Below are 27,960 nucleotides of genomic sequence, written 5' to 3' on the forward strand. Positions count from 1 at the left end.
AGGCTCCAGTGCATAGGTCCAACTCAATAGTCAAAAGAAAGTCCTGGTTAAACTAAATGGTCAGGAAAATAAAATCGGCATGAATCCGAGAAAGGGACCATAAGGAAGAGCTGGGTTGACACGGGTGGGAGAGAATAATCATAAACTGTCAAAAGGCAAAATCGATTAAAAAAAAAAAAAAAAAAAAAAGACCTGAGGCCAGAGAAATGACTCAGAAGTTAACAGCACTGGCTGCTCGGGTTGGATTCCCGGCGCCCACATGGTGGCTTTAAATCATCTGTAACTCCAGACGAACACCAAACAGCTCCTTGCCTTGAACTTTCTGCTTGCTGTGCTATTTTAGCCCTCCCGTGTTCAAACACCGTGATGCACACCCCACCCGACCTGCCGCTTGAATCCAATCCTGGCGTACAATTTTGGGGCAATAAAGCTACGGTCTTAAAAACCATTACTTAAAATGTTTTAAACATCATGTATAGGTGCGGGTGTCTGCATATGCACATGAGTGCAGGGGTGTGTGCAGAGGCCAGAGCTTCCATTAGGGCGGAAGCTCTCACCAGGGTGCTGGGAACTGACCAGAACTCAGGTCCTCTGGAAACAGCAAGTGCTGCTAACCAGTGAGCCATCTCTTCAGCCCTCAAGTTTATTTTAAAATGGGGGCGGGGGGGAGCCCCACGTTTTCCTTGTTGTATGTACTGGCTGATTTTGTGTGTCAACTTGACAGAAGGTAAGAGCCATCGGAGAGAAAGGAGCTTCAGTTGAGGAAATGCCGTGAAATTCGGCTAGAGGGCATTTTCTCAACTAGTTGATCAATGGGGAAGGCCTAGCTCACTTTGGGTGGTGGGTGCCATCCTTGGTGGTCCTGTGTTCTATAAGAAAGCAGGCCGAGCAAGCCATGTGAATCGAGCCAGTAAGCATCATCCCCCCCTCCTGGTTCTAGTCTTGCTTGAGTTCCTGACTTCCTCCAATGATGGACTATGAAGGGGAGATGGAAACCAAATAAACCCTTTCCTTCCCAGCTTGCTTTTTGGTCATGGTGTTTTCGTTGCAGCAAGAGAAACCCTGAGACACTGTAGAAATCGAGATCTTGTCTGTGAACACTAAGCACTGTACCCGACAGTTTTTAATCTAGCTATATTGAATAAAGTTGGTAAAATGGCTGTATGTGTTCACGAAGCTGGCAGCAGGGCACAGAGGTGCACCCGAATGAGGAAGATGGAAAGTAACGGGAAAGGGGTTGCTGGGGACACAACTCTGATTCGTGAAGCCCTGACTTTATATTCCCAAACCACAGGAGGGATGGTGGTGAGAACGTAATAAAAATGTGAAAACTTCATAGAACATGCTTGGGGGGGCTAATATCCCATGAGTTCGAGGTCAGCCTGGGCTGAATAAAGCCCGTCTCAAAGGTAGCAGCGTTCAGAAGGGGCAGATTAAACACTGGCTGGCTCGCACGGAACATGTCTGCAGGAGTTTGCTGCAGAGGAACAGGGCGGAGCATCGCTAGCCGCTACCACGGGCCGGGCTCGGGCCTTGTCTGGGTCACCCGGCCTGAAGGGCTTTGGAGTTGTTAATTTCTCACGGACTCGCTTGGGCGAGCAGAGTGGCACGGGGCAAGAGTCACATTAGCTTAACCGGGCCACCAGCCCACCGTAAACGGCCAATAACCGCTTTGGGGGGTCAGGCCTCGGCCCACCATCTTTGTGCCGCCCGAGGGGAGCTGACGCCAGGTGCGGGCCGGCCCCAACAGTCAAGTTTTCAAAAAGCCCGCGCGGGGCCCCGGGCAGATCCGTTGGGAACGGCCAGAATTCCCGCGAGGGCGCGCGAGGACGAGGCGTGCGGGCGACAGCCAGCTCCGCACAGGAGGCGCCGGGCCAGCGCTCAAGAGGTGCGCGCCCGTCCCGCAGCGGCGGAAAACGGAAGTGTGATCCAGGTTCTGTCGCTGATTGGCTATCCGGACACGTCCCTCAAGGGGCTGGCGCGAACGCCACTGAGGAGTTGGGCCTGGGGATCCGGCAAAGGGAGGGAGGGAAGGCTGCGGGAACAGCCGCGCGGCTGACAGGAAACGCTCCGCGGACGCGCGCGGAGGGCTTTGGCGGGCCGTCTCCGGGGTGCTGCAGCACCGCGTCGAGGGCGAGCGTGGAGGCGGAAGAAGCGGCAGACGCCAAGGAGCCCGAGGCCGGGACGGAAACCGCGGAGGGCGGGGAGGCCGCGGCCTAGAGCGGCGCTGCGGCGCGGTAGGCGGGACTAAGGCGAGCGCGGAGGCGATTGGCTGGCGGCCCGGCGTCGCTGGTGACGCACCGCGCGGGGAGGGTGCGCGCGCCTTCAGCGGCCTCTTTGTGTGGTGTCCTGATAGGGGAGCGGAGGTGGCGGCCGCGGCGGCCCTGGTAGGGTTCCAGCGTCCTCGGCTCGCCCTCGGGCCGGCAGCGCGCCCCTTCCCTCCCCCTCCCGCCCCTTCCCCGCCGGCGGCGGCGGCGGCCGGGCCCGGGCTCTGACGAGGCCTCGGCGACCGCTTAACGGCGACGGCGACGCCGCGGAGCGCGCAGGGCGGGGGCAGGGCCCGGGCGTCCGACATGGAGAACTCGCAGCTGTGCAAGCTGTTCATCGGCGGCCTGAACGTGCAGACGAGTGAGTCGGGGCTGCGCGGCCACTTCGAGGCCTTCGGGACGCTGACGGACTGCGTGGTGGTGGTGAACCCCCAGACGAAGCGCTCCCGCTGCTTCGGCTTCGTGACCTACTCGAACGTGGAGGAGGCGGACGCCGCCATGGCCGCGTCGCCGCACGCGGTGGACGGCAACACGGTGGAGCTGAAGCGCGCCGTGTCGCGCGAGGATTCGGCGCGGCCCGGGGCCCACGCCAAGGTGAAGAAGCTGTTCGTGGGCGGCCTCAAGGGCGACGTGGCGGAGGGCGACCTGATCGAGCACTTCTCGCAGTTCGGCGCCGTGGAGAAGGCGGAGATCATCGCCGACAAGCAGTCCGGCAAGAAGCGCGGCTTCGGCTTCGTCTACTTCCAGAGCCACGACGCGGCCGACAAGGCGGCGGTGGTCAAGTTCCACCCGATCCAGGGCCACCGCGTGGAGGTGAAGAAGGCGGTGCCCAAGGAGGATATCCACGCGGGCGGCGGGGGCGCGCGGGCGGCCCGGGGCGGGCGCGGCGGCGGCCGGGGCCGCGGCGGCGGCGGGGGAGGCGGCGGCGGCCGAGACCAGAACGGGCTGGCCAAGGGCGGCGGCGGCGGCTACAACAGCTACGGCGGCTACGGGGGCTACGGCGCCTACGGGGGCGGCGGCGGCGGCGGCTCGTACGGCGGCAGCGACTACGGCAACGGCTTCGGCGGCTTCGGCAGCTACAGCCAGCACCAGTCCTCGTACGGGCCGATGAAGAGCGGCGGAGGCGGAGGCGGAGGCGGCGGCAGCTGGGGCGGCCGCAGCAACAGTGGACCGTACAGAGGCGGCTACGGCGGCGGCGGCGGCGGCGGCTACGGCGGAGGCTCGTTCTAGAAGCCGGGTTCCGGATGCCAGCGGCGGCGGCGGCAGGCGCGGCCTCCCTCGCCCTCCGCGCCCACCCCAGGTGCCCCCGGGAGAGCCGCTCACCCCGGGGGGCGCGACCCCCGCTTGCCTGCCCGTCCCCGTCCCCCCGAAGGTGGACTCGGCCCCACACACACATTTTTGTGTTACAGTCATTGATGGACTCTATTTTTTTATTATTACTTGGACCTTGGTCGTTTTTATACTAGCAAGATGTCTCGTTTTAATTTGTGTTTTTTGGGGGGGCGGCGGGCGGGGGGCTGAACTTGCTGATTCTGTAGCAAAACCGGGGTGGGGGTTGGGTGGGAGGGTAGTTTACTTTGTTGTAAGGACTTGATACCTGGCTACAGCGTTTTCTATGAAACCTACTTGGATCCCATGCCTGAAATTTGGAAGCATATGTACAAAAATCATTTTTACGTTTTATTTTTAATAAATCATTGTGTTTGACCGTACATGTCTAACATTTTTTTTCTAGGATCCACTCCTTACCGTTTTAAAGGAAATTTTTGTTAGGTTTTGATGTGTACTTTGAGAAGCTTCAAGGAGGTCTTGTGGGTTCTTTTTTTTTTCTCCTTCCTGTTTGCCCAGTTAGTGATGTGTTGAATTTAACCTTTTACAGACAAAACGTTTTGAAGTGGTGGATGTGGCTGTTCAGTTTCTGTGCATCCATCTCTGTAATAAGCGGTTTGCTTATCATCTTGACATGGTTGGTTCTTCTTTCTCTGAGAATTTACTCAAAATATGTACTGTGTAGTTTTAAAAGAAACAGTTTGTGTTTAAAGCATGTGTTCTCATTCATATAAACTGTTTAAAACTTTTTTAGATGACCTAGTTTCACCCTTATTGGTTTGTCTGTAATGAATGGTTACAAATAAGGGTTCTATTTTACCCTAACACTAAATGAGTTTTTTTAAGATGTATTTTCAGAGCAGGTTTAAAAAAAACCGTTTCTTCCCTAAGTCTGAACTTTGTCCTTTTAAGTCCAACCGATGTAGCACCATCTGCTGGTAGAGTGGCAGTATAGCTGCAAGAAAGTTGGTTTAAAAAAACCAATTTCATCAGATTTAGCAGTTTGCCACCAGAAGTCTGCAGACTTGAAAGGTCCGCATTTACTTGTAGCTGAGACGGGCTTCCCAGGAGTGTAGTTAACAGCCCGTGATCAGTCGCTTTTCTACGTGAGATTTGAATATGTAAACTGCTATGCATAGCTTGGGCAGTAGCCCCAAACTGCTCTGATAGCTACTGAAGCAGCTGTGTGTACTGGGGTTTTAGGTGCAAGTTGTAAAACAAAATATCTGTATTCTGCTTGGTTAACGTGTATTTGTAGCCCTTCATGCAATAGAATTCAAGTTGTTGTTTATAAAAAAAAAAACAAACACTGATAATAGGAGAAAATTGCCTTCCTGAATAGAAACATAGAATAGCAACGTTTATGGATATCACAAATAAAGACTTCAATTCTTACATGATCGAGTGAGAGTATGTATAACCTGGTGGGTGGGTTCAGAGTACCAGTTAACTTGCTGGGTTTAATGGTATGGTAAGAATCCGGCTCAGTTTGAAAGCCCAAAGCCTTATAGTAGCAAGCTTTTGGGAAGATTTTTTTTTTTCACATTTTAAAATATTTTATGTGGGAACCTCCACATTTTAAGTTTTCTATAATTTCTAAGATCAGACTCTAGCCAAAATACTGTAATTACTAAGGCTCTTACAAAGGTAGGAGAGGGCCAACGTTAGGCTGGTTTGCCCAGTGCAGTGAACCATAGCTGATGCTCGGTCCAAGAATTTAACAGTCGACAGTGTAGGGGTGTGTTTGCACATGAAAGTAAGAATTGCATGAACTTCTTTTTCACCATTCTTCCCTTAAATTCCTGCTTGAAACTACACTTGAAGATCTAATGCAGGCTCTTTGGGATCCCTCTAGGGTACAGGAAAAGATCTAAAACTCACGTTAACCTCTGATTTAAGGTTATATTTGATGAAAAAACTGAGCTGTTAGGTATTGTGGAAGATTGTCACATGTGAGGTGGTCAGTTTTTCAGTAAGTGACTTGTAAAAAGGTAGTGGATGACTTAAAATTCCATAAGATCCCACAGTTCCAGGTCTATTAACAGATCAGTGTTGGCGGTGAAAGGAAGATGGTAATGTTTTTGTAGGCACTTCCTGTGTTCCCCTAGCCAGCCTTTGGCACGTAGCGTGTTTTAAATGGGTAGACAACTGTGATGTCTTGCTTCACCGGTGAGAACTTGGAGGACAGGAGGTGGTGATAAGAGTCCTTTGAGTATAGTTTGTCATGCCTGAATGTTTGCTGATTTTTCCAGAGTGTAAGTTGTAAGGTAATTATTAGTTAATAGTGTGGAAGATCCTTACATTGGTTTGTGTGTGAGCGTGTGCCTTTCACCCAGCACCTGTGGAGGCAGGAGGACGCTTTGGAGTCCACTCTCCTGTTGGCTGGGTCTGGGGATCTGAGTTCCTTTACCAGCTGAGCCATATTTGATGGACATCTTTAAAGATGGTAATAGGATGCCTAGCGAGCGCAAGGCCCTGGGTTCGGTCCCCAGCTCTGAAGAAAAAAAAAAAAAAAGGTGGCCAAAAAAAAGATGGTAATAGGATCTTTTTAAGTGTACTTTTGAAAAAAGGGGAATGTGTGTGCGAGTGCAGGTTCCTGCAGAGCTCAGAGTCTGGAGCTGGACTATAGGTTGCCAGATGTGGGGGGGGGGGGGGGTCCTCTTCAAAAGCTGAGCCATCTCCAGACCCCAGAATTCCAAATCTTTAGAGTTTAAAAGTGATTTAGGTCATAAAGTGCTATCAAGTATGACTTGAATGTGCACATGCTTAAATCCTAATGTGGATTCTCGTTTTTAGGAAAGAGACAGAGGTTGGCTGAGAATTTGGAATTTAGGATTCCTTCCCTCAAGACCACAGGTCTGTGGATTTGTAGACCTTGTTGCTTACAGTTTTGGTTTGGATCACTTGTATTTCAGGTTGCTGTCTACGTGTCTGCTAATTGGAAGTGTACTTGGGAGTGTGGGTGGGTTCGAGCACTGCCTGCCTGTAGCTAGTATGTGGGTGTGACCTGGGTAACATCCACACTTGAAAGTTTCTTCCAATTCCAGCGTCAGTGTGATAGGGAAAATCTCTCAGCCTTATTTTGGCCTGGTTTGTCCCCCATCCCGATACTTTGATTTCTTGTCGTATATCCTTAGCTGGCTTGAAACTTGCCATGTAGACCACACCGCCCTGAATTCTTTGGCATACCTAGTGCTAGGATTACAGATAGTTGCTCTTTGGGTTCTTTGGAAGGACCAGCCACTGCCCGGCTAAGTGGGGCTGTTTTCTGCTTGCAGTCCCATTGCAGATGGGCTTGATGTCCTCTCTTCCTGCTCTCTTAAAAGTGGAAGATGGCATTTTCCCCCCTATAAAAAGTTCCTTGAAAGCCTAAGAAGTAGTTAGGAGTTCGCGTGTTATTTCTGATTTCAGTCCGCAGACATCCCGTGAAGAGGCCCTGTTACCTCTGTTGTACCGGGCTGCAGATCCCTAACGTAAGCAGTCTGCCTTCAGATGCTAGACTGCTCAGCTGCTCTTCGGTGTTACACGGTGAGTTCTGAGGTCATAGTGGTAAACACTGCTGTGTCCTACTTAAAAGGGCACACTATTCCAGTGTGTTAATAGATGTTAGCATTCGCCTTTGCTCGGATTGTAAATGATTTACCAAATATTTATATTATGGAGCTTTGTCGAGAGGATGGAGAACAGATTGGGACGTGCTGGCTGACGTTCGTCCAGGGTCAGAGGGGTGGGTTTCTAGATTGAGAGAACTTTGGTTTGCTGTTTAACCTGTTAAGTCAACTTACTTCCTGGACTTTGTAATTGTTTAGATCTCTTAGGACTTGATAGGATTTTCAAATCACTCTCGGTAAATATTTGCTAAGTCTTTGAGGGAAACCCTTAGATTCACTCTTACTACACACTCAACAAATGTTACTACTAAGCCAGCCTTTTTCTCTTAAGACACCCATAGTTTTGTTTGGATGGTGAGGATTTAAACAATTATATGAGTGTCCCGGCGTTTGTGTTGGGCCTGTAGACAGCAGTGACTGTGTCCCAGGGAAATGTGACAGGTGCTTGAACTGCTTTTACTATCTGGGTTAGGTAGACAGAGCCACAGAGGACATCCCCACTGCTTACTTGAATGCAAAGCATGGTAGATTGGGTTCCTTATGTCATCGTCCCTTTTGAATACGAGGCCACAGAGACCTTTAAAAAGCCAGCCATTTAAATTGTATTGTTTTTTGCCAAGACTAAATGGCAAGGCAGCAGTAGGATGTAGACTAATTTACTTGGTTTTGGAAACAGCAGTCACCTGAGACTTTGAGTGAGCAATGGCAGCAGGGGCTGGGGAGTCCATTTGGCAGCGGAGAATGCCAATATGGAGATTTCCAGCATTCACAGGGCAGCCCAGCAGCTGTCAATAATTCCCGTCCTAGCAGATCCAGCGCCCTCTTCTGACCTTTGAAGGATACAGGCCCGCGCTCGCGCGCGTGCACGCGCGCGCGCACACACACACACACACACACACACACACACACACACACACACACACACACACACACACACAATGGGTCTAAAAAAATGACAATCATCACAGATGAGACCATGCCACAGTAACTGATAGTTTGAGGTGCCCTGCTCAGGAACATTGACAGGCTCTCCTGGTTCTCCGCATTTGACTCTCTTCAACAGTTTTCTGATGAAAATGCAGGTCAGTTTTCTGGGATTGAAAGAACCTGTATGTTGGGAATTTCCTTTGTAAAACAGTCACGTGGGTTTTGGAGCAGGGAGATGGTTCAGAAAGTCGTAAGCGAGCCTGGGCTTACTAGCTTCAGGTTGGAGCCCAGTGCACCACGGTTGTTCTTAACTCCCGGATTCACCTCCTTACTAAATGAATAGGGAAGATTCTAATTTGGAAGTTTACGACGGAGGCTATAGTTGAGGGAAGAGGAGCACAGGATTATGGTTTGGAAAGGAGGTCCATTGTAAAGATTTTGCCCCTGATGACTGATTTGGTTGTCAACCTGACACACGTGGGAAGAGGACCTTGTACTGGGAGAATTGCCTCTGTCAGATCAGCCTGTGTGCGAACCTGGGTGGGACTCTCTTAGTCGATGTTGACAGGGACCCGCGGTGGTACCCTGGACAGGTGAGCCTGAACAGAAAGCCAGGGAGCAGTTGAATGTGTGCCTGGAGCCCCTGCTGTGGCTTCCTTTGATGACTGACTAACCTGTAGGCCACACACGCCCTTTCTTCCCCTAGTTGCTTTTGGGCCACAGTAATTATCACAGCAACAGAGAAGCAAACTCTTAACACCTCTGAATAAATGAGTAGAGAGCCGTTTGAGGGTTTCTTGTTTTTGTTCTTGGGTTTAGTTTTTGAGACAAGGTCTCAATTTGCCTGGCTGGTTGGTTGGGTGCTGTCCGTGCAGCCTGGGTGGTTTTGAACTCATGACAGGTCTTCCTCAGCCTCCTGAATGCTGAGATTACAGGGTGCTGCCTAGCAGTTCGAGGCTTTTGAGTAGAGGAATGGCATGATCTGAATTTTAAAAGCCACTGTTTGGCTTTGTCAAGGTTTTATCCTTTTGTTGTAACTGCTTTTAATGATAGCTTAGGAGGAAAGCATTTGGAACTAGTTGGAGTGAAGTTTAGAACAGACCATCTCTTCTGTAGCTGGATGGGTTTGGCCAAAAAGAACCTTCATTTGGTTGCAGTAGGTAAAATGCTAAGAGTATCTGGCTTGGTGCCGCTGTCCTTTTAGACGGCCTATCTATGAGCTTGGCCTTTATCCAGGCACTCGGACTAATGGGGTGTCCCCACCATTTTCCTGTGCTTACTGTGCCCAGGCTCTGTAGCAATGTGATTATTGCTAAGCCCGGCTCTCCTGGGAGGGAGCACATACTTAACAGTGTTACTCCTGTGAGCTTCGGCTCTGGGGTCAGCGAGGCTTCTAGTAAACACTGGGGCATGAGGAGTGGACTTGGGGATCTCTGGTACATAGGTGTGTGTGGCGCGTGTGTGTGTGTGTGTGTGTGTGTGTGTGGTATGGGTGTATGTGTGAGAGTGTGTGTGAGTGTATGTGTGTGTGAGAGAGTGTGGGCGGTGTGCATGTGTGTGTGTGTGTGTGAGGTGTGTATGTGTGCGTGGTGTGTGTTTGTGTGGTGTGTATGTTTTGTACGGTATGTGTGTGGGTTGGGGATTTAGCTCAGTGGTAGAGCACTTGCCTAGGAAGCACAAGGCCCTGGGTTCGGTCCCCAGCTCCGAAAAAAAGAACCAAAAAAAAAAAAAAAAAAAAACGGTATGTGTGTGGTGTATATGTATGTCTGTGTGTGTATGTAGTGTATATGTGTATGTGTGTGGTGTGTGAGTGTGTGTGTAGCCTGTGTATGTGTGTGAGTGTGTATGGTATGTGTTTGTGGTGTGTGAGTGTGTGTGAGTATGTGTATGTATGTGTGTGTGGTGTATATGTGTGCATGTGTGTGTGTGTTGTATATGTGTGTGTGAGTATGTATGCAAGTGGTGTATATGTGTGTGTGTGTGTGTGTGTGTGAGTGTGTGGTGTGTGTATGTGTGTGTGTGTGTGTGTGTGCTGGGAAAAACAGATTGTGGTTGAGAGCTTGGGGCGGGTTCAGGGGAGATCTCCTCCCCTCCAGACGCTCTCTCTGGTCTTGATCCAATGCTTGTGCTCTCACGGCTGAAACTGCCAATGCTGGCTTCACCAAGCAGCGGGAAGCATCAAGCAGGGGCCGGGAACTACAGCGCGGGTTCAGATTCTGTTTCTGTGATGTCATTTGTAACACCTTAACCCAAGGAGAAAGCTCAAAGGAGAGCAAACTTTGCCTAAAGGTGATCATCATATCCAAAACCTGGAAACCAGAACTCCATTGCAACCTGAGGGAAACACTCGCTAGGTTTTGCTCTACCCTGAGGGGAAATACCAACCCAGTGTCCAACAACAAGCAAATGTAGGAATGAAATCGGCATTGCCAACGGTAAGGGAGAAATTCTGCTCGTGTGTGTCCCAACATGAAAGTAAGGTTAGCTGAGGGACAGAGGCAGGTGAAGACAGCACAGGCTTTACTGATTGATCTTGCGCTTTGCGTGGAATACCCTAGAGGAGAACGCGGCTGAGTCTGAGGTAGCGCTTCACGGGAAGGGTGGGCCATACGGCCGTCTGCTTAATCCCCAGAACAGTTAAATAGGTAGGAAAAAATGCCAGCTAGCTGGCTCTACGGGGGAAGGGCAAGTGGAGGGAATGAGGAAAGCGTTCTGCACGCGCAAAACAGCGGTGGGTGTGTCCAGTGCCGCGGAATTGCACATTTTTTTTTTTTTTTGGTTCTTTTTTTCGGAGCTGGGGACCGAACCCAGGGCTTTGCGCTTCCTAGGTAAGCGCTCTACCACTGAGCTAAATCCCCAGCCCCGACATTTTTTTAAATTAACTAATTTATTCTATATAAGCACACCGTAGCTGTCTTCAGACACATCAGAAGAGGGCATCAGATCCCTTTACAAATGGTTGTGAGCCACCATGTGGTTGCTGGGAATTGAACTCAGGACCTCTGGAAGAGCAGACAGTGCTCTTAACCACTGAGCCATCTCTCCAGCCCAGAATTGTACATTTTTAAATAGTTAAAATTATGAATTTTATTTTTTTAAATATAAAATGAATGCCATACACACATAAATGCATTAAGATTATATCTTTTTTTTTTTTTTTTGGTTCTTTTTTTCGGAGCTGGGGACCGAACCCAGGGCCTTGCGCTTCCTAGGCAAGCGCTCTACCACTGAGCTAAATCCCCAACCCCAGATTATATCTTAAAGTCACACATGTAAGTTATGGGATGCTGAGATGACCCAGTCGCAGGTACAATGATAAATGCCCTGATTGTTTTTGAGATAGCGCCTCACTGCATAGATCTGGCTGACCTGGGAAACTCTATCTAGACTAGGCTAGCGTAAAGCTCACAGAGAGCCTAGTACCCCTGCTTCCCGAGTTAGTGGGATTAGAAACATGTGCCACAAGGCCTGAACGAAGCGTGTTTGGTTTTGTTTTTTTTCTTTTCCCCCTTGAAAAATGCCCCTTTTGAAAATGTCACAGACCCAGTGTTCTGGAGGTGGGAGCAGGAACGTCACGAGTTAGAGAGTAGCCTGGGCTACATGTGGAGATCTGCTGTAAAGAAACAAGACTGGGGTCTGGAGAGTTGGCTCAGCAGTAGAGAACACATACTGCTCTTGTAGAGGACCAGAGTTTCCCAGCACCACACCGTGGCTCAGCTCCAGAGGACCTGATGCCCTCTCCTACCTCTGTGGCCAGAACATATCTGCATTCACATCCCCACGTATACATACACGTGAGTCATTGAAATGCTAAGAAAAGACTAATAAGCTTTTTGCTGCTGCCATTCATTTTTGTTTTTGCTTTCTTCCTCAACAGGATTTCTTTGTGTAACAGAGCCCTGGGTGTCTTGGACTCTCCCTGTAGACCAGGCTGGCCTTGAACTCATAGAGACCCGTCTGCCTCTGCCTCCTGAGTGCTGGAATTAAAGGCCTGTGCTACCACGGCTGACCTTTCTCTTTTTTAAAGATTTAATTTTTATGTATATAGGGATTTGCCTGTGTGCGTGTCTGTGCATCTGTGTGTGCAGTAGGGGCCAGAAGAGGGCACTGGATCCTCTGGAACTGCAGTTAAAGACATTGAACGGGGAATTGGAACGCTGGTCCTCTGCGAGAGCAGCCAACACCCTTAGCCACCAAGGCATTAGACTAACAACAACAAAACCACGCCACAGATTTAATAAGATCTAAACCTTTTGCTTCCACCTTCCCCAAACTGAACATTGTCTTCTGCTGATTTCTGAGAGGCTCTCAGTTATTCTTGAGCCTCTCAGTGATCACCATTCTGTGTGGAATCCTTTGAGCCAGCCTGTAAACTCTTGGGCTTTCTAGGTGTGCCAAGTTTACAGGAGTTTACTCCATAGCCACCTGCTGTAGCTTACCACAGAGCCCGAGCCTTGGCTGAGTTAAAAGCACTCTATCACCCGCTCACAGCAGGGCTTGAATCCTGGCCCCCACCACACATGCTGTACAAGCAGTCACCCGCTGAACTCCAGTAGCCCCAGGCTTACCTTTACTTGTTTTTTTGAGACTAAGTGCTTACTAAGTAATCCAGGTTGGTCTAGAACTCAGTGGTTCAGGCAGGACTCAAATGTGTATTTAATCTTTCTATGCAAAACAACTAGTTTTTTCTTTGGGTCAAGAGAAGAACTGAAAGGCGAGGTGAGAGAGAAGATTGATATTGAATTAATGCTCGTTCTGGAATCTGAATGAAGCCGGTTTTCTTCTTTTTGGGAGAAGTGGTTTCACTTTTGTTATGAGAGATACACAGGCTTACCAGCAGGGGGCACCAGCTGTGGGCTGCAACTTTGGGAAAGAGCTTTTGGAACCACCCCACCCCCACCCCCCCAAGGCTAAAAAGTGTCCTGCGCTGTCCTCGGTCTGGCTTTGCTTTGACCCTTGGGGTCCGATGGTTTCCTCACTGGCGAGGCCTGGCTGGTGACCAGAGGTCCTTCCAAACCCCGAGGAGGTGTTCGGAAGCTTTGGATGCCAGCTCTATATGACGTTAGGGGGTTCCTAAACCAGAAGCGAGGTGGAAAGTGTATGGGGTCTGGCAGCCGAGGGTGTGGTTTCCACGCTCAGCTTGCTTGGCTCTCGAGAAAGTTCCTTTCTATCAGCGCCTTGATTAGCTCACCCCAGAAGTAGAGGCGTGGTAGGAAATCATGAGCTCCGAGGTTGTGCGAGCCTAAGTTAAAACGTGAGCTTTGATGCTTACCCTCTGTCAGGGTCTTGGTCAAATTATTGACCTCAGAACCTCATTGTCTCTCACGTCTGCGTCCTCAGAGCTGAGGTTCTCAACCTTCCTAACGCCGCCACCCTCTCATACAACTTCCTCATGTTATGGCGTCCCTCCCCCCATGAAATGATCATGTTATGCATCATAATGTAAATATTTGACGCGTAGGGTGTCTGATATGGGATCCTTAAAGGGGTCACGACCCCCAGGTTGAGAACCACAGCCTCAGCGGCTGTAAAGATAAACAAATCACCGGAGTGAAGCAGTGACCACATCTGGCTCTGACCGGAGAAGGAACTGGAGCCGTCGTGATCACTCAGATGCTAACTGGAGTCAAAGGAGATGTGGGCACCGCACAGGTGTAACACAGACTTCAGGAAAAATGGTGCTTGGGAAGGCTGCTCCAGGACCTCTGTCCTCAGAACAGAAGGGGGAAGCGAGGCACGGGCCCCTCTGGATTAGGTACAGATCGGTCTGCCTTTTGACCATTTGGGGTCCTAGGTTCTTTCTCAGTTTCTGCCCACTTCCCTGGGGGAATTTAAAGCAGCTAGAGTCCACTCTGCAAGGGGTCCAGAATCCGGTGGGAAATTTTGGTATGGAGATGAGGGTGGGGAGTACTTTAGCTCCGGTCTTGTCTGGTACTTGCTGACCTGTTGGCAGTGCTTCACCCCCATCTTTAAACCTAGGACTCTCGGAGGTAGATGTTAACCTATTTACATAGAAGGGAGAAATGATGTCCTGTTTCTGATAAGCACCCCTGCACCCCTGTGAGGATCTTGAAGTCTATTCGGTCGTCTCGTCTAGCCGTGTGTTCCAGTCACCCCTGGGGCTCATTAAAATTCCTCCTCCGAGGTAGAGCCCTACCACCCATTATTCTTTCTTGTAATATATACATTACGTAGAATTTCCACTTCTAGCTGTATAGTTTTTAAAACAATAGTTTCCTTTTCAAAGGCTTTATTTTTAATTATTTGTGTGTGCATGGGTAGGTATTTCCGTATGTGCATGGTGGAGTGTATGTCCCTGGAGCTGGAGTCATAGGTGGTTGTGGCCACATGACATGGGCACTAGAAACCAAATTCAGGTCCTTAGCAAGAACAATGCATGCTTTTAACCACAGAGTCATCTCTCTGGCACCCCAAACCATGAAGATGAGGAACATTCTCTCCCTCTTGCTTTTCCCCTCTCCCCCGAGACAGGGTCTCTCCGTATAGCCCCAGCCATTCTGGAACATGCTCTGTAGACCAGGCTGGCCTCAAACTCACAGAGACCTACCTGCCTGTGCCTCCCGAGTGCTTTGGATGTTCTGATGTTTAAACAGCTAGGTGGATGGCTCAGATATAAAGTGTGATGGGACATGGTGCTGGGTTATGGTGCCTGCAGACACGAGAAAGCAACTCATCGGAGACTCTGAGGGAAAATCCAGAAAGGAAGGAAAAGGGCAGTTATGGGAAGGTACCATGGTCCTTCTCAAGCCAATTGAGAGCTGGAGGATTCTGAATAAAGTTGTCGTAGATGACTGGATGATTTACTCTGGGGTGGAGATCTGGGTTCACCAGGCGGGCTTGACTAACTGCAGGTCGCCCAAAGCATCGGGAGTAACCTGGGTAGTGGGTGGTGGGTGGTGGGTGGTGGGTGGTGGGTGGTGGGTGGTGGGTGGTGGGTGGTGGGTGGTGGGTGGTGGGTGGTGGGTGGTGGGTGGTGGGTGGTGGGTAGTGGGCTTGACATAAATTCAGGACAGGTTAAGGATGGGGGCTTTTCCTCCAGGCTGGTACCACTTTGATCCTTTTGATTCCCTCTGCTAGAACTCCAAGCAGCCCTTCTAAATCTGAAGTACAGTCAGGAGCACTGGCCTATAGGGAACAGGTCAGACTGTGGCCCACAGAATGCTTGGGTAACAGGAGATGTAAAATGTAGCAGAGACCAGAAAAATATCCCACAGGCATAGAGAAGGGCCCTTGGCTCTGCTACCCTTAGTTCTGGTGGGCGGTTTTCCCCGATGACCGTCTCCATTCTACCTCATGGATAACGGGTGACAGGAAGAGCATCTGTGATCTGACACACACCAGGGTGATGCCGATTTGCACGGCCAAGGTAGGTTGCAAGGAAACCACCTGGAGCTTCATGTTGGCTCTCACCATTTGTTTTGAAGCATGAGCATACTCAGTTCCTAAGGACCTCTTTCTCAGATTTTTCTTCTCCCCTTTCCCGTACGGCGAACACTCGAATGAGGGCAGGCACAAAGGGAAGTCGGTCTGACATCCCTCCTGTGACTCACCCAGCCGCCTGCCTATCCTAGTGACCCGCCTGCACTCTGGCACGGATTCTGGGATTCCACTTCCTTATTTGTGATGCTCAGCCCTCCTGTGGTCCCTGTGACTGCTGTCCAGAGGAAATATCTGGAACAGAACCACGAAGCTGATTAGAGGAGGAAGGGAAGTAAGTGGTGGGAGAAAAAGACAGGAGGGGTTTGGTTTGCGAACAAGCGGAGACCCAGGGCTGCTGGGTGTGAGCAGTGACTCTTGTGCTCTTCGCAGCCCGAGGGAGAACGACTCTGGGTCGTGGTCCAGCTGAGAGGACACTGGTGTGTCTGGGGAGACTCACACCTCAGCTGGTTTGAGCCTAGAACGTTACGTCAAGTCCAAGTTATTAGCGCCCGTAGCTTCGATACCTGCGTTCCTTTGCTTGACGACTTGGGCTCTGCGCAGCGCTGAAGAAACTTAGCAGGCCCACGCTGAACGAGTAGCACGGAGCGAGCGTCTTTTCCTACTTACACAGGCGTCATCTGCACCCTCCTAAAGTTCCCACTTACATGAGCACCCAGGAAAGCAGCACCGCTAAGCAGATGATTGGGGAGCACCGAGAAGAAAAGGGGGACCCTTTCAGCTTGTGTAGAGCTCACAATTATTGGAGTTGAGACTCTAGGGAGTGTCTTGCGAATGAAGGACTGAGCATGAGGTCATAGGACACCCAGCGGAAGGCCACTCAGTCAGTGCTGCTCTGGGCCTCCAAAGATGCCCGTCCAAAGATGCGGGGTGTGCTGACGGGTGAGGAGTCCTAGAGCAGGCATGGGCGCTCATGTCTGGCTTTTTCTGTACTGTCAGGGAAGCTTCTGAGTCAGTTTTCACCACTAACTGACCCAATTATCTCCAAGCCCTGGTTCTAGAGGATACACACTTAGCTTCCTGCTTTCCACGAGATTGTTTTTTTAGCCTAAGAAACAAGGCATGCACAAAGCACACTCCTCAGGACATTTAGTTAGGGGGAGATGAACAGTAAGGGTAAGACCCTTTGAAGTTTATGTTGGGGGGGCACCTGTTGTCACGGGTCTGATTTGGGGAGGGCTTTAGAAGACTTACTGCCCTTTCTTAAAGTCTCAAGGATCGGGGTTAGAGGAGCCACTCCAGGTAGGGCCAACATCTAGAGGTTACAGGTTAGCTGGAGAGGGGGGCTCAGCCTGTCTAAGGTTCAGCATGGCAGGCTTTAGAAAGCGATTCTGTTGCGGTGGTCTTTCAGTGTGGCCCAGGGCGACAGCCAGGCAGTGTTCTTGTGGTGATCACTGCCGTGGTCTTTGGCATTTTGTAATACTGGGGGTTTGTTTCCGATGCACCTCCCCGCCCCCTCTGCACAGAACGCATCTGGCTCCGGCCCCCATGTCTAATTCTCCTTACTCATTTCAGTTCTGTGACACCCACCCACCCCAGCCCACTTGTCTTAATGTCACATCTCAGAACTACCGTGGGCTCGGGGAGGGGGAAATCAGGCAGCGCTGGTGTTACTCACGAGTGAATTTCCCCAGGTGGGTAAACTCCATGGCAGGCCACAGAGGGGCCTCCTCATTCCAGCAATCTGGCCAGGCCCACAGACTCACAGCCTAGGAGGAGGAGAGAAGGAGGGGTCAGCTTTTCTCCGGTAGTGAGGATCCGGCTGATCCGTTGTAGTGCAGCAGAGGAGGCCGGAGACTGTGGGGTGGGCTAGTCGCTGAGGCTGGGGATGCCTGAGCAGATGTGGAAGCAGCTGGAAAGGTGGCACAGCCCTTGGGTTGCCGCCGCCGCCGAGGCTTTGGCTGTTCCTAGGAGACAGAGGAGAAGCCAGTCTGCGGGGGAGGGGAAGCGAGTGGGTTGCTGCTTTTAGCAGCTGAAAGGGTTGCAGGGAGCTCTGGGTAAGACATTTTCTAGCACCGTCGCTTCTGCGGTAGAAGCCTGCCGCGAGTAAGTCAGAGGAAGGAGGATTGGGAGGGAAGGAGCTCTCAGTTGCAGCCATGCCGAATCACGGTCGCTGATCAGGGTCCCTCACGGGGCTGCTGGGAGAACCCAGAGAGCAGCGCCAGTTCCCGGGTGCATGCACAGTTTGGTGGCTACTAACCCTGCCGGGCCTCCCACAATGGAGGGCGAAAGGTACGTATGTGTAAGTGTGTTGAGTGCAGTATGCATGTGTAAGCAAACACGAGCTTAAGGTGTAACCACCGACATTTGTTTGCATCAGCTAAGCAGGCTTGCGGATCCTGGCAACTGCAGAATCCCAAAGCAGAGTGGGGACAGACAAGTCTCTTTGGTAAACCTCTTCCAGGGCTCAATGCTCCAGAGACCCGGCTCCTACCAAGGAAAGTCTGGGTTTGCTGGGCAGTGGAGCACACGGAAAGAAGGAACTTCCTGGCCTGTGTTGGGAATAGTCCCGTCTTGTTCCCCAAAGTGTCTGTCTGTGGTGGTGGGGATTTAATGGTATTGCAGGGCTGGCCTCTGAGAGGGAACTTGCCTGGTTCACACCTAAGTGGTTGACTCTTCAAGAACCATGCCGGGTCTGTTACGTGTGTGCTCCTGGACACTGGCTTCTGTGCTGGTGTGGGTAAAGGAAGAACACGGTCAGACGGCATTTGCTCACAACCGGTTTCGTCTGTGTCAAAAAGTTTGAGAGATGCTGCAAGGTCTGTGTCTTACAGGCACCCTTGTTTCTCCCATCACGAAATAGGAACCAACTGAAGGCATTTCAGTCGAGCAGGAGTAGCCGGCCAGGGTTTGTCTCCTGGCAAGCAGGAGCACAGACAGTTTTCATTTATCTGAGGAGCTGATCTTCCCATTGTGAAGGCGCTCAGTGCAGGGCCAAGTTTGGCAGACTACAGAGCAGAAGTCTCTCTGTGCTACCACCTCCTCATCCTCGGGTTGGCGCTGGGGACGGGCTTTACCACGGCTTTACCACGGCTTTACTGTTTTACTGGAGGAGAGAGGATCACAGGGAGAGGCCAGTTCGGCTGTTCCTCTGAGTTGCGAGTTGCTGGTTACATCGGAACAGGCTCCACTAAACCCGTGCCATTGCAGTTGGAGAGTACTTTGACAAATGTGCACAGCTTGTCCCGAGTCGGGGCCCCTGTGAGAACAGGTGTGGCTCATTTCACTCTCCAGTCTGAAAAAGCCTTAGAGACCAGTACTTCGTGATAGTCCCAGTCACAGGAAGAGTCTAGGACGGTGGTTCTCAACCTTCCTAACGATGAGACCGTTTAATACAGTTCCTCATATTGTGGTGACGCCCCCACCCCTCAACCATCGAATTATTTTCATTACGTCATAGCTACAATTTTGCTACTGTTAGGCATCTGTGTTTTCTGATCGTCTTAGGTGACCCCTGTGAGAGGGTCGTTTGACCCCTGCAAAGGGTCGTGACCCATTGTGCTAGGACTTTTTAGACTATAATTCTTGCAGTCTCTTTCTAGGCTCTCTTCCAACAGGAGCCCCCTGAACAACAGGGCATCCTGAGGCCTTGGGGCAGAGGTGGACAGTGTCCTTGCCCTCTCCCAATGGCCTGATAGATGGCAGTGGGAAGGAGTGAGGAAAGGAGTGTAAGGTTCTGGACCGTGTCCGCTCGCGTGACCCTCAGCATATCTAGGCTGAGAGGCTGGCCCGAGGCTGCTGCCATCTCAGCTTTCGGGGGGCAGCGGTCACATCCACAGTCCATCGTTCCTCTTCTGAAGAGCTCCTCACCGGTCTGTGAGGGGAGCTCATGTCTGTGGCTTCTGAGTACACATTTGCTTCTAGTAGAGGTGAGAATTTCCGACATTCACCAGGCCTCCCAGGTCCTTACTTTTTGGTCCCTGTTCTAGGGACAGCTTACAAACCAACCAAACAAGACGCCCCCCATTTGTCTCCTGTCTCTTGTCCCAACGCGCGCCGCTCCACCCACCAAGAGTTACTCTGCCGTCACACTCGCACGCCTTCTCTCCCACCGCAAATCCTCCGATCTTGGAGTTCTTTCCGCTCATTTCTTCCCGTTTTGGTTTTGGGGGAAAAACGCAGCTCTTTAAAAACTCCGCATTGATATTCTTACATTAAAAACTTCTTTTTTGGAGGACTGGGTGGAGATGCTGAGGTAGGGTCTCTCCATGTAGCCCTGGCTGCCCTGGGACTCATTCTGTAGATCAAGTTGGCCTGGAACTCACGGATCTGCCTACCTCTGCCTCCAGAGTGCAGGGATCAAAGGCCCGTGCCACCCCACCTGGCTAAACCTCTTGTCTGTGTTTTAGACCTGAATGCTAGGCCCAGCAGGTCTTTTAGTGTTTCCGTTTTGTGTGACTTACAGGTCCTCAAACTTAGAGATATGTCCTCATAGAAGGATGGTGGCATATACTTTTCAGTATTCCTCACTGACTACTCCATGGCTCTGCCAACAGCAGGTGCTGGGTAGTAATTGTTCAGTTAACTAGTAACGTAAGCCAGTGTTACTTCTTTGAGAGTTCCTTACAGTGTATTTTGGTCATATTCATTTTCCCTTCCTCAGGTACTCCCAGACCCATTCCTACCTTCTTAACCCATCCAGCTCTCTCTCTCTCTCTCTCTCTCTCTCTCTCTCTCTCTCTCTCTCTCTCTTCCCCCAGTTTGTGTTACCCAGTTACTATTGGTGTGAGGCCTGCCCTGGAGTGTGGACAGTATACCAGCTATCAAACCCCCTGTCTCCTGCCACCTATCAGATGCTAGTATCTCTCCAGTTGGGGGTGGACTTTGTGGTTCCTCTGGCTCCCCCGTTGGGATTTTTGTCTGTCTTGGGCTCACATCGATCTCGTGCATGCCGTCACGATTGCCATGAGCTCATGTGTGCAGCTGCCTTCTCATCTGGGAAAATGGTTTCCTTGAACCCTTCCACCAGCTCTGCTCTTCCACCCCTCACACTCTCTCCATGGAGATGCCTGAGCTCTGGGAGGAGAGGCTGTGACACAGACACCCCGTTCTCTCTTGTTCTCTGGATCTCAGCCTTAGCTGGTGACTTTCGTGAGCAGCTCTAACTAAAGAGGTGAGAGATGTAGACCTTGGGCAGCCTTGGCTCCCTGGACAGCCTTGGTTACCAAGCTGGCTATCTCAGCCTCATTTGAAACCTTTGGGATGAAGGAAGAGACGGACGTAGCTTTGGTTTATAAGTTTCCTGGAAACCAAGGCTGAAAGCCCAGTGATTGGCTCGGGTCACGAGTCCGACCTCCAGGGACTAGAGGAGTTCTTGCATCTCGTGCTTGCTCCACACCGAACCGGCTGGAACATAATTGGGTCTATTTTTAAGCATTAAGGCATTTCAGCCAAGAGGTTTCTATGAATTATTTTTCCTCGCTACGAGGGTACCAGAGTACTTTTTACCTTGAAAGCGTGGGCTTCAGAGGAACAGACTTAGTAAAGCGGAGTGCTTCCCAAGCCAAATGACCTTGTGTGTACTGTATCTTCACTGAACTTTTTTTTTTTTTTAATGTGCAAAGGGAACAGCAACACTATTCTTTGTGAGGTCAGTGCGAAGGTGAAATGAGGCAGTGTGTATGTGGTACCTAGTATTTCTTTTTCTGGCTTGGATGGTGGCTGATGTTATTCCTGGACACCCTGCTTCTGTGCTGTGCCCTGAGGGGCTAACGAAGTCTTAGGATCTTCCTGTGTCAGTTATCCAAAGCAGACTGTGTGGGTCTGTCATATTCAGACAGTGTAGGAAAAATGTACCCAAGTTATCTCTGCACAGTGAGGTGCCTCACGAGACTTCACGCCTCTCGTATTTATTATTATTATCATTATCATCATTATTATTGCTGTTGTTGTTGATAACTCACAGGACTTCATATCTCTTATATTTATTTTTTTTTAAAAAGACTATTTTATGTATATGACTACACCATCACTGTCTTCAGAAACACCAGAAGAGGGCATCAGATCCCATTACAGATGGTTGTGAGCCACCATGTGGTTGCTGGGAATTGAACTCAGGACCTCTGGAAGAGCAGTCCGTTCTCTTAACCACTGAGCCATCTCTCCAGCCCCTCTTATATTTATTATTATTGTTGTTGCTTTGTTTTTCCAGACAGGGCTTTCCTTCCTCTGAGTAACAGCCCTGGCTGTCCTGGAACTCACTCTGTACACCAGGCTGGTACACCAGGCTGGCCTCAAACTCAGAGCTCCACCTGCTCCTGAGTGTCGGGATTAAAGGTGTGCACCACCATGTCTGGCGATTTTTTATTTTATTATTATTATTATTATTATTATTATTATTGATTTATTTGTTATGTATACAGTGTTCTGCCTGTATATATACCTGCAGGCCAGAAGAGGGCACCAGATCCTATTACAGATGGTTGTGAGTCACCATGCGGTTGCTGGGAATTGAACTCTGAACCTCTGGAAGAACAGTCTGTGCTCTTAACCACTGGCCATCAGTGAGCTGGGTGCTCCTTGCTCGGGCTAAGACCCTGACAAGAGCTGCAGAGTTGTGCCTCCTCCAACACCTTCCCAAGCTCTCTAGCTCTCTGCTGGTCTTCTAGATTTAGATCAGAAGATCTCCAGTCTTCTGATGCTAAATTTTCCTCCATGGGGACGTCACCAAGGCTTCAGGAGTGAAGAAAAGTGATTTCGGGGCTCCAGCTCTTCTTGATTCATTCTCTCCCCTCCTCTCTGTCACCCCCTTAGTCCCCCTCTCTCAAACCCTGAAGATGACAGTTGCCTTGCTATTGGCATTTTATTTCAGATTTGGAAATCAACCTTGTGGAGGGATTAAAATAAATTTTCCACTTGCAAGGTAAATCCAGTTCCTAGCGATAGAAAGTGAAATGGTTGCCAGCGGGGTACAAAACAAGGGAGTAGGGACTGGCTCACAGGTGTGGGATTTCAAATCGGGAAGATACATTGTGGCTATGGAGAGTGGTGTCGGTTAGGCACCAAAGAAATGGACCTCATGATAAAAATTATAAATTTTGTGGGGTATGCCACACACACAGACAATCCAGGCAAAGATACACAGTGACACACACACACACACACACACACACACACACACACACACACACACACACACGGAGGCATGCACGCATGCATGGTGCCATTTAGGTCTAGACAGGCAGTAGTTGCAGAGAAAAGCATCTTTTGGAAGAGTTGTCATCAAAAAGAGACACTGGCTGTTTCCTTTACCTTAGATTGCATGCCTTTCATCCCAGAAAGGGTAGGAGGGCTCCCATTTAAGAAGGCTTTCAGGACAACTCTGCTGTGACCACCTAAGAGCTGTCCTCAAAGGATAGGTGTTCTCAGCTGGCTCTCATGGCTGGGAGCCTGCACCAAGCTCCAAGGAGCTGCTGTGGTGAAGGTACTTGTTGTGTGTTTGCCCTTGATCTGAGAACAGCAGCGAGGCAAACACTGAGGAGGAAGCTGGAGTTGCTTCCCTAAATGCTGACTTTTGCACCAACAGGTAAAATGTCAGTGAGACCCAGCACAGGGCATGTGTCCAGCAACATAACATTGTTTTTTATTTCGATTCCTGCTGGCAGTCACTTAGCCCTTTCCCAGGCCCTGAAAGTCACTAGTAGACTCTTGTGAAGAAAGTTTTGGGCTCCCATACCTCCTGAAAGAGCTCATCATTACAGTGGTGACAGCAGAAACCAAATTTCCCATTCTGGATTTTTTTTTTTTAAATCTTTTTTTTTTTTTTTTTTTTTTGGTTCTTTTTTTTCGGAGCTGGGGACTGAACCCAGGGCCTTGCGCTTCCTAGGTAAGCGCTCTACCACTGAGCTAAATCCCCAGCCCCGGATTTTTTTTTTTTTAAAGAGGACTAGCCTCTTCTCCTTTTTTATTTAAAGATTTATTTATTTATTTTATTTATTTATTTATTTATTTCATGTATGTGGGTACACTGTTGCTGTCTTCAGACACACCAGAAGAGGGAATTGAATCCCATTACAGATGGTTGTGAGTCACCATGTGGTTGCTGGGAACTGAACTCAGGACCTCTGGAAGAGCAGTCAGTGCTGAGCCCTCTCTCCAGCCCTTGGATTTTTTTTTTTTTTTTTTTTAAGAATAAGGTCTTGAACTTTTTTTTTTTTTCTTTAATTGTGAAAAGGGAACACAGTCAGCAAAAGGGGCCTTTTCACTTCACACCCAGATTTGGCTTCTTAGGGTTTGTTATGTTTTAGATTGTTAAGGCCAGTTCAGGCAAGAACACTTTTCTGTGTGTGTTCCAAATCACCTGCTTTATTTGATGACATCCCTGCTATGGGAATGACCTATTTTTTTTTTTTAAGTTTCTAGATGATCCCTAAAAGTAGGTTAAATTGAACAGACCGGTGACAAACCATGTAAAAAGTAGTTTGAGGATGCTTTGTTCTAAGAGTTTTTTTTTTTTCCTTTCTTCTGTTGTTGTTATGTAAGTCCAGTGACTCTTCGGATGGAATAGGTAACTTTCTATGATTTGTGAAGATCCTAGTGGAGAGGTCACTTTTGGCTTTTTTGGAAAGTCAGTTTGGCCAAGTGACGGTTTTGCTGAAGCAGACACAGGTGACAGGATGTTTTTGCTGAAGGAGACGTGTGAAAGGACGCTTGATGCTCAGAGGAATAGAAATTTGACCCCACAGACAGTGGATGACACTGGATGGTCCTGGTAGACCTTGCCATTCCTTACTGGCCGTTGTTTGTCGTGACTTCATAGAAAGAAACGCATCAAAAACTTAAGTCCATGTTGTGGAGGTTTCTTGCTGCTTCTGCCGATGTAGGCGGATTCGCAGAGTGGTGTCAGCTGATACAGACTCACGTGGGGTTTTGCTATGACAGACTCACGTGGGGTTTTGCTGGGGCAAGACCCGTGGGAGGACACGTGATATTTGGAGGGAGCATAAATAGGACTCAACGGACAGTGACATCGCTTACATGGCAAGCGTTGTCGGTCTTGCGTCTTCGCTGATCTTCACTTTGTTGAGAGAGGGATGGCATAGAACTTCTGGTGTCTCTTCTGGTCCTGGTCGCTCCTGCTGACTCAGCGGAGGCCTGGCTGCTTCTGCCGGGTCATGTTTACTCTCCTGACAATTGAAGATTAAAATGGCCCCGAGAACCTCCCCCATATCCTAATAACCTTTTTTCTCCACTACCTCTGGTGGGTGGCAGGCTAGAAAGGAGGTTAAAACATTAGAAATCCCCTTTCAAAAATAAGTTTTAAGGAATCTAAGCCCATGCCTAGGCTGACGTTCCCTTTTGAAAAGAAAGACTTGTTGGATTTTATTGTGTGTGTATGAATATTCGCTTGCACGTAGCTTGTGTATCAAGTGGATCCCTGTTGCCCTTGGAGGACAGGAGAGAGCATCACATCCCCCCCAGGAACTGGCGTTATAGAGGTTGGAAGCCCCCATGTAGGTGCTGGGAACTGAACCTGGGTCCTCTGTAAGAGCAACCAGTGCTCTTAACCATCGAGCCATCTCTCCAGCTCCCTGCTTTCCTTTTAACTCATGAATGCACACCGTGGCCTCTGTCATAGTGGCACACACAGTGAGTTCAATTCTCTCATCCAAGCCTAATGGAACCCTTTGGAAGCTTGGCCTCCCAGAAGTCACAGCGCGGGAGTGTGTCTCTCTTCTCATCCAGTTCTGTTTGTGTGAACTCAAGGGCTTTATACCTTTCTGGAACTTGTTCCCAGTTTTAAGGGAAGTCATGAATTAAGCCTTCAGGAAGGTGATTCAGTAACATCCTCTCTTGAAGTTGGTCATGGAGGAGGGCGTAGTAGACATGGCGGCAACTAGTAACCGCTTACCTGAGCCGTGACTGGCTCACGTGAAGGGCTTTCAAGCTCAGAGAAATTAGCAGGGCTTTCTGGACAATTTCACCTCAACGGCAGAGCTTCCGAAAGCCTTGACTCTGGTGACTAGATATATTCAAGTGCCAACTTCTTCATCACCCAAGAGGGAGACATCTAAGGTTGGTGGTTTCTGTCTTTAGGCTTGGGATATTTCCTGGATTTGTAGTTTGTCAAAGGTCTCACGGGTTCAGAAATCAGACATTTTTACTTTATTTTATTAAGCCTGTGTGTGTTTTGCCTGTCTGTATGTCTGTTCACAAAGGTGTTTGGTACCCTCAAAGACCAGATGAGGGTGTTAGATCTCTTGGTTGTGAGCTGTCAGGTGGATCTGGGAATTGAACCTGGGTCCTTGCCAGAGCTCTTAAGGGCACTCTCTTTATTTTGAAAAATTTGATCTTGTTAGTGTCCCAGATTTAGAGAAGCAGAATCTCGCTGATGACCTCATGAGAACCTGACGTACAATGGGCAGCATGTCTGCCATGAACCTGTCGTGAAACAGGCAGGGCATTACTGACAGTGGCCACTGTTTTCATTCATTCTTTCTGAAGGGGACCCCGTGTGAGATACCGGAGGCCAACTTGGTCCAAAGACTGTAATGAGTTGCAGGTTCTGACCAAGGCTTAACCAAAGGACATTGTCTGATGATTAAACCACGTTCTTTTTCTCCTCGATGTGAAACCAGAGGGACCTACGGGTGACTTCTAGTTTCTGGGCTTTTCTTCCCAAAGGACGTTTACTTTTTTGAGAGAATTCAATGAGTGTGGTGTGGTCTTGCTGGGGACGTTCTGCCTTCCCGTCTTTAGTGTCTCATGCCTACCTTGAATATAACGTTTGGCAGCATGGGATGAGGTCTGGTGTTGAACTGATTGCCTCTGAGCTGTGTCCTGAGAGACTCGTGGAGGAGAATCATTAGTGTCTGAGCTGTGGCTGTCTTGCTTGGGCTCCTTATCCCCTGTGGGTTCCTCCACACCGGCCATGTTCTGGAGGTCCTTGCTCTCTAGGACCCTAAACTCCTTGGAGACCCTCTCTCTCTCTCCATGAGCCCCCTGCCGTTCCTTTTGCCTCGTTGTCTGGAGTTTTCCCACATGGGAACCTGAGGACTCTCAGGTAAGCAGTGATCTGTCTTTCTTTCCTCTTTCCTGGGTGCCAGCCTTTTCTTTCCCACAATCCTCCTGCTTTCCCATCAGGGGAAAGAAGTAAATGGAAGGAGAGAGACCCATGCTTAGTTTTAGAGAGGGGAAGCGAGGAAGCACACAGCTGTCGATAGTTTTAGCCCACACACCTTCAATTTATTCAAGGCTCACTGCTGAGCGCCTGTGCCATGCTAGACATTAGGACCACGGAGCTAAGCGGCCATCTTGGGTCTCAAGGAGGAGTCTTACTTCACAAAGCCGCTTGTTCAGGAAGTTTGCCACTCAGTCATTCAACTTGGCTATTGTTGCGGTAAAAATAAAAAAAATGGATCAGCTGCTGGCTGCCTGTACCTGCACGCTCCCACTCCCGCGCGGATCCGCTGGAGCTGCGCGCCCCGGCTGTCTCTCTGCCAGCCGCTTTGATACACTGTCCCCTTGGCGGGTGGTTACCACACCTGACACACACATTGTGTTCTGAGGGCCGTTCTAGCGTGGCACCATGCCATGCTAGTTCCAGGCGTTCTATAGGCTAGCACGGCTTCCAGAACCGAGACAGGGTGTCTCTCTGCCCGCTGGGAACTTTGCTCGCATCCCCTGTAGCCCGGTAGAATCAAAGCTTTAGAAACTTGTAGTTTAGCAATTAGATTTATACGTTAAATTCTCAATCTACAATACATCCGCAGAATAAATTCACTGCCAATTAATAAAGATGGAAACCGCCCACCTCGACAAGATGAAACTGACCTAGACTACCTGGATCGGAATCCTTCTCCTCCTGTCTTCATCTTCCTTTCCTTGCTCCTCCTCCTCCTCTCTCCTTCCTAGACTTTTCCCCGCCTACCCTTCCTTCTCATCCAATGATAGGCTTCGCCTTCTCCTGGACCCGCCTTGCTGCATAATGACATCATCCTACGGGCTACTATGAAAATTTAATAACGTAAATAAATTATATGAAGGCGTTCAGCGCTTCCAGCTCTCCCGTTTACTCTCATCTAGGCCCTTGAATTGGTCTGTCGTCTCTCACAGGAAGTGGCTGTTCACCCGTGCAATAGCGGGAAATCTCCTGGACGGATGATTTATACTACGGGAAATAACAACCGTGATAAATCAGAGTGCCTTCCCCTCGTCCGGCTGAGACACCGACCAGCACACACTGCGTGGGGAAGACAGACAGGAAGAGCTGTTCAGAGGACAGCTGGTCAGGCTGCCTGGTAGGGAAGGCCCCTAGCTGGTCACAGGACGATCTGCGACTGAGCTGGACTGAGGAGAGCCGAGGTGGCAATCGATGCGTGCTTTAGGCCGACACACCTCACCAAGCCAAAGACGACCAGGCATTTAGG

The 27,960-nt window shown here is 49.8% G+C and overlaps 3 protein-coding genes across 5 annotated transcripts in view; 2 read left to right on the forward strand and 1 right to left on the reverse strand.

Moving 5' to 3' along the window:
• Positions 1-2,333: 2,333 nt before the first annotated feature.
• Hnrnpa0 (heterogeneous nuclear ribonucleoprotein A0) lies at positions 2,334-4,991 on the forward strand. The gene has a single exon (NM_001400783.1). It carries the CDS (start codon positions 2,574-2,576, stop codon positions 3,495-3,497), a length of 924 nt encoding a protein of 307 aa, NP_001387712.1. The 5' UTR covers positions 2,334-2,573; the 3' UTR covers positions 3,498-4,991.
• Positions 4,992-8,121: 3,130 nt separating this feature from the next.
• On the reverse strand, positions 8,122-27,422 carry LOC108348619 (uncharacterized). Of its 2 annotated transcripts, XM_063276871.1 has the most exons (5): positions 27,365-27,422; positions 17,211-17,301; positions 15,706-15,826; positions 14,703-14,837; positions 8,122-14,494 (listed from the first exon to the last, which is right to left on the reverse strand). In XM_063276871.1, exon 5 carries the CDS (start codon positions 10,741-10,743, stop codon positions 9,802-9,804), a length of 942 nt encoding a protein of 313 aa, XP_063132941.1. In that variant the 5' UTR covers positions 10,744-14,494; positions 14,703-14,837; positions 15,706-15,826; positions 17,211-17,301; positions 27,365-27,422; the 3' UTR covers positions 8,122-9,801. The 2 variants fall into 2 exon arrangements, with proteins under 2 accessions (XP_063132941.1, XP_063132940.1); XM_063276870.1 differs by lacking the exon at positions 27,365-27,422 and having other exon boundaries at positions 17,211-17,345.
• The window catches only part of Klhl3 (kelch-like family member 3), a 123,225-nt gene continuing 112,583 nt past the window's right edge, over positions 17,319-27,960 (forward strand). The window contains exon 1 of one of the 2 annotated variants that reach the window (XM_039096443.2): positions 17,319-17,824. In XM_039096443.2, coding sequence (XP_038952371.1) covers positions 17,769-17,824 — 56 coding nt within the window. In that variant the 5' untranslated portion in view covers positions 17,319-17,768. The remainder of the gene's footprint in view (positions 17,825-27,960) is intronic. The other variant, NM_001419643.1, reaches the window with a different exon arrangement.

This window comes from Rattus norvegicus, chromosome 17 (assembly GCF_036323735.1).
Source record: "Rattus norvegicus strain BN/NHsdMcwi chromosome 17, GRCr8, whole genome shotgun sequence".
Lineage (NCBI taxonomy): Eukaryota > Metazoa > Chordata > Mammalia > Rodentia > Muridae > Rattus > Rattus norvegicus.

Excerpts from the sequence above, each read along its gene's own strand:
- LOC108348619 (XM_063276871.1), bottom strand. The coding sequence starts at position 10,743 with ATGGCCCACCCTTCCCGTGAAGCGCTACCTCAGACTCAGCCGCGTTCT.
- Hnrnpa0 (NM_001400783.1), top strand. The coding sequence starts at position 2,574 with ATGGAGAACTCGCAGCTGTGCAAGCTGTTCATCGGCGGCCTGAACGTG.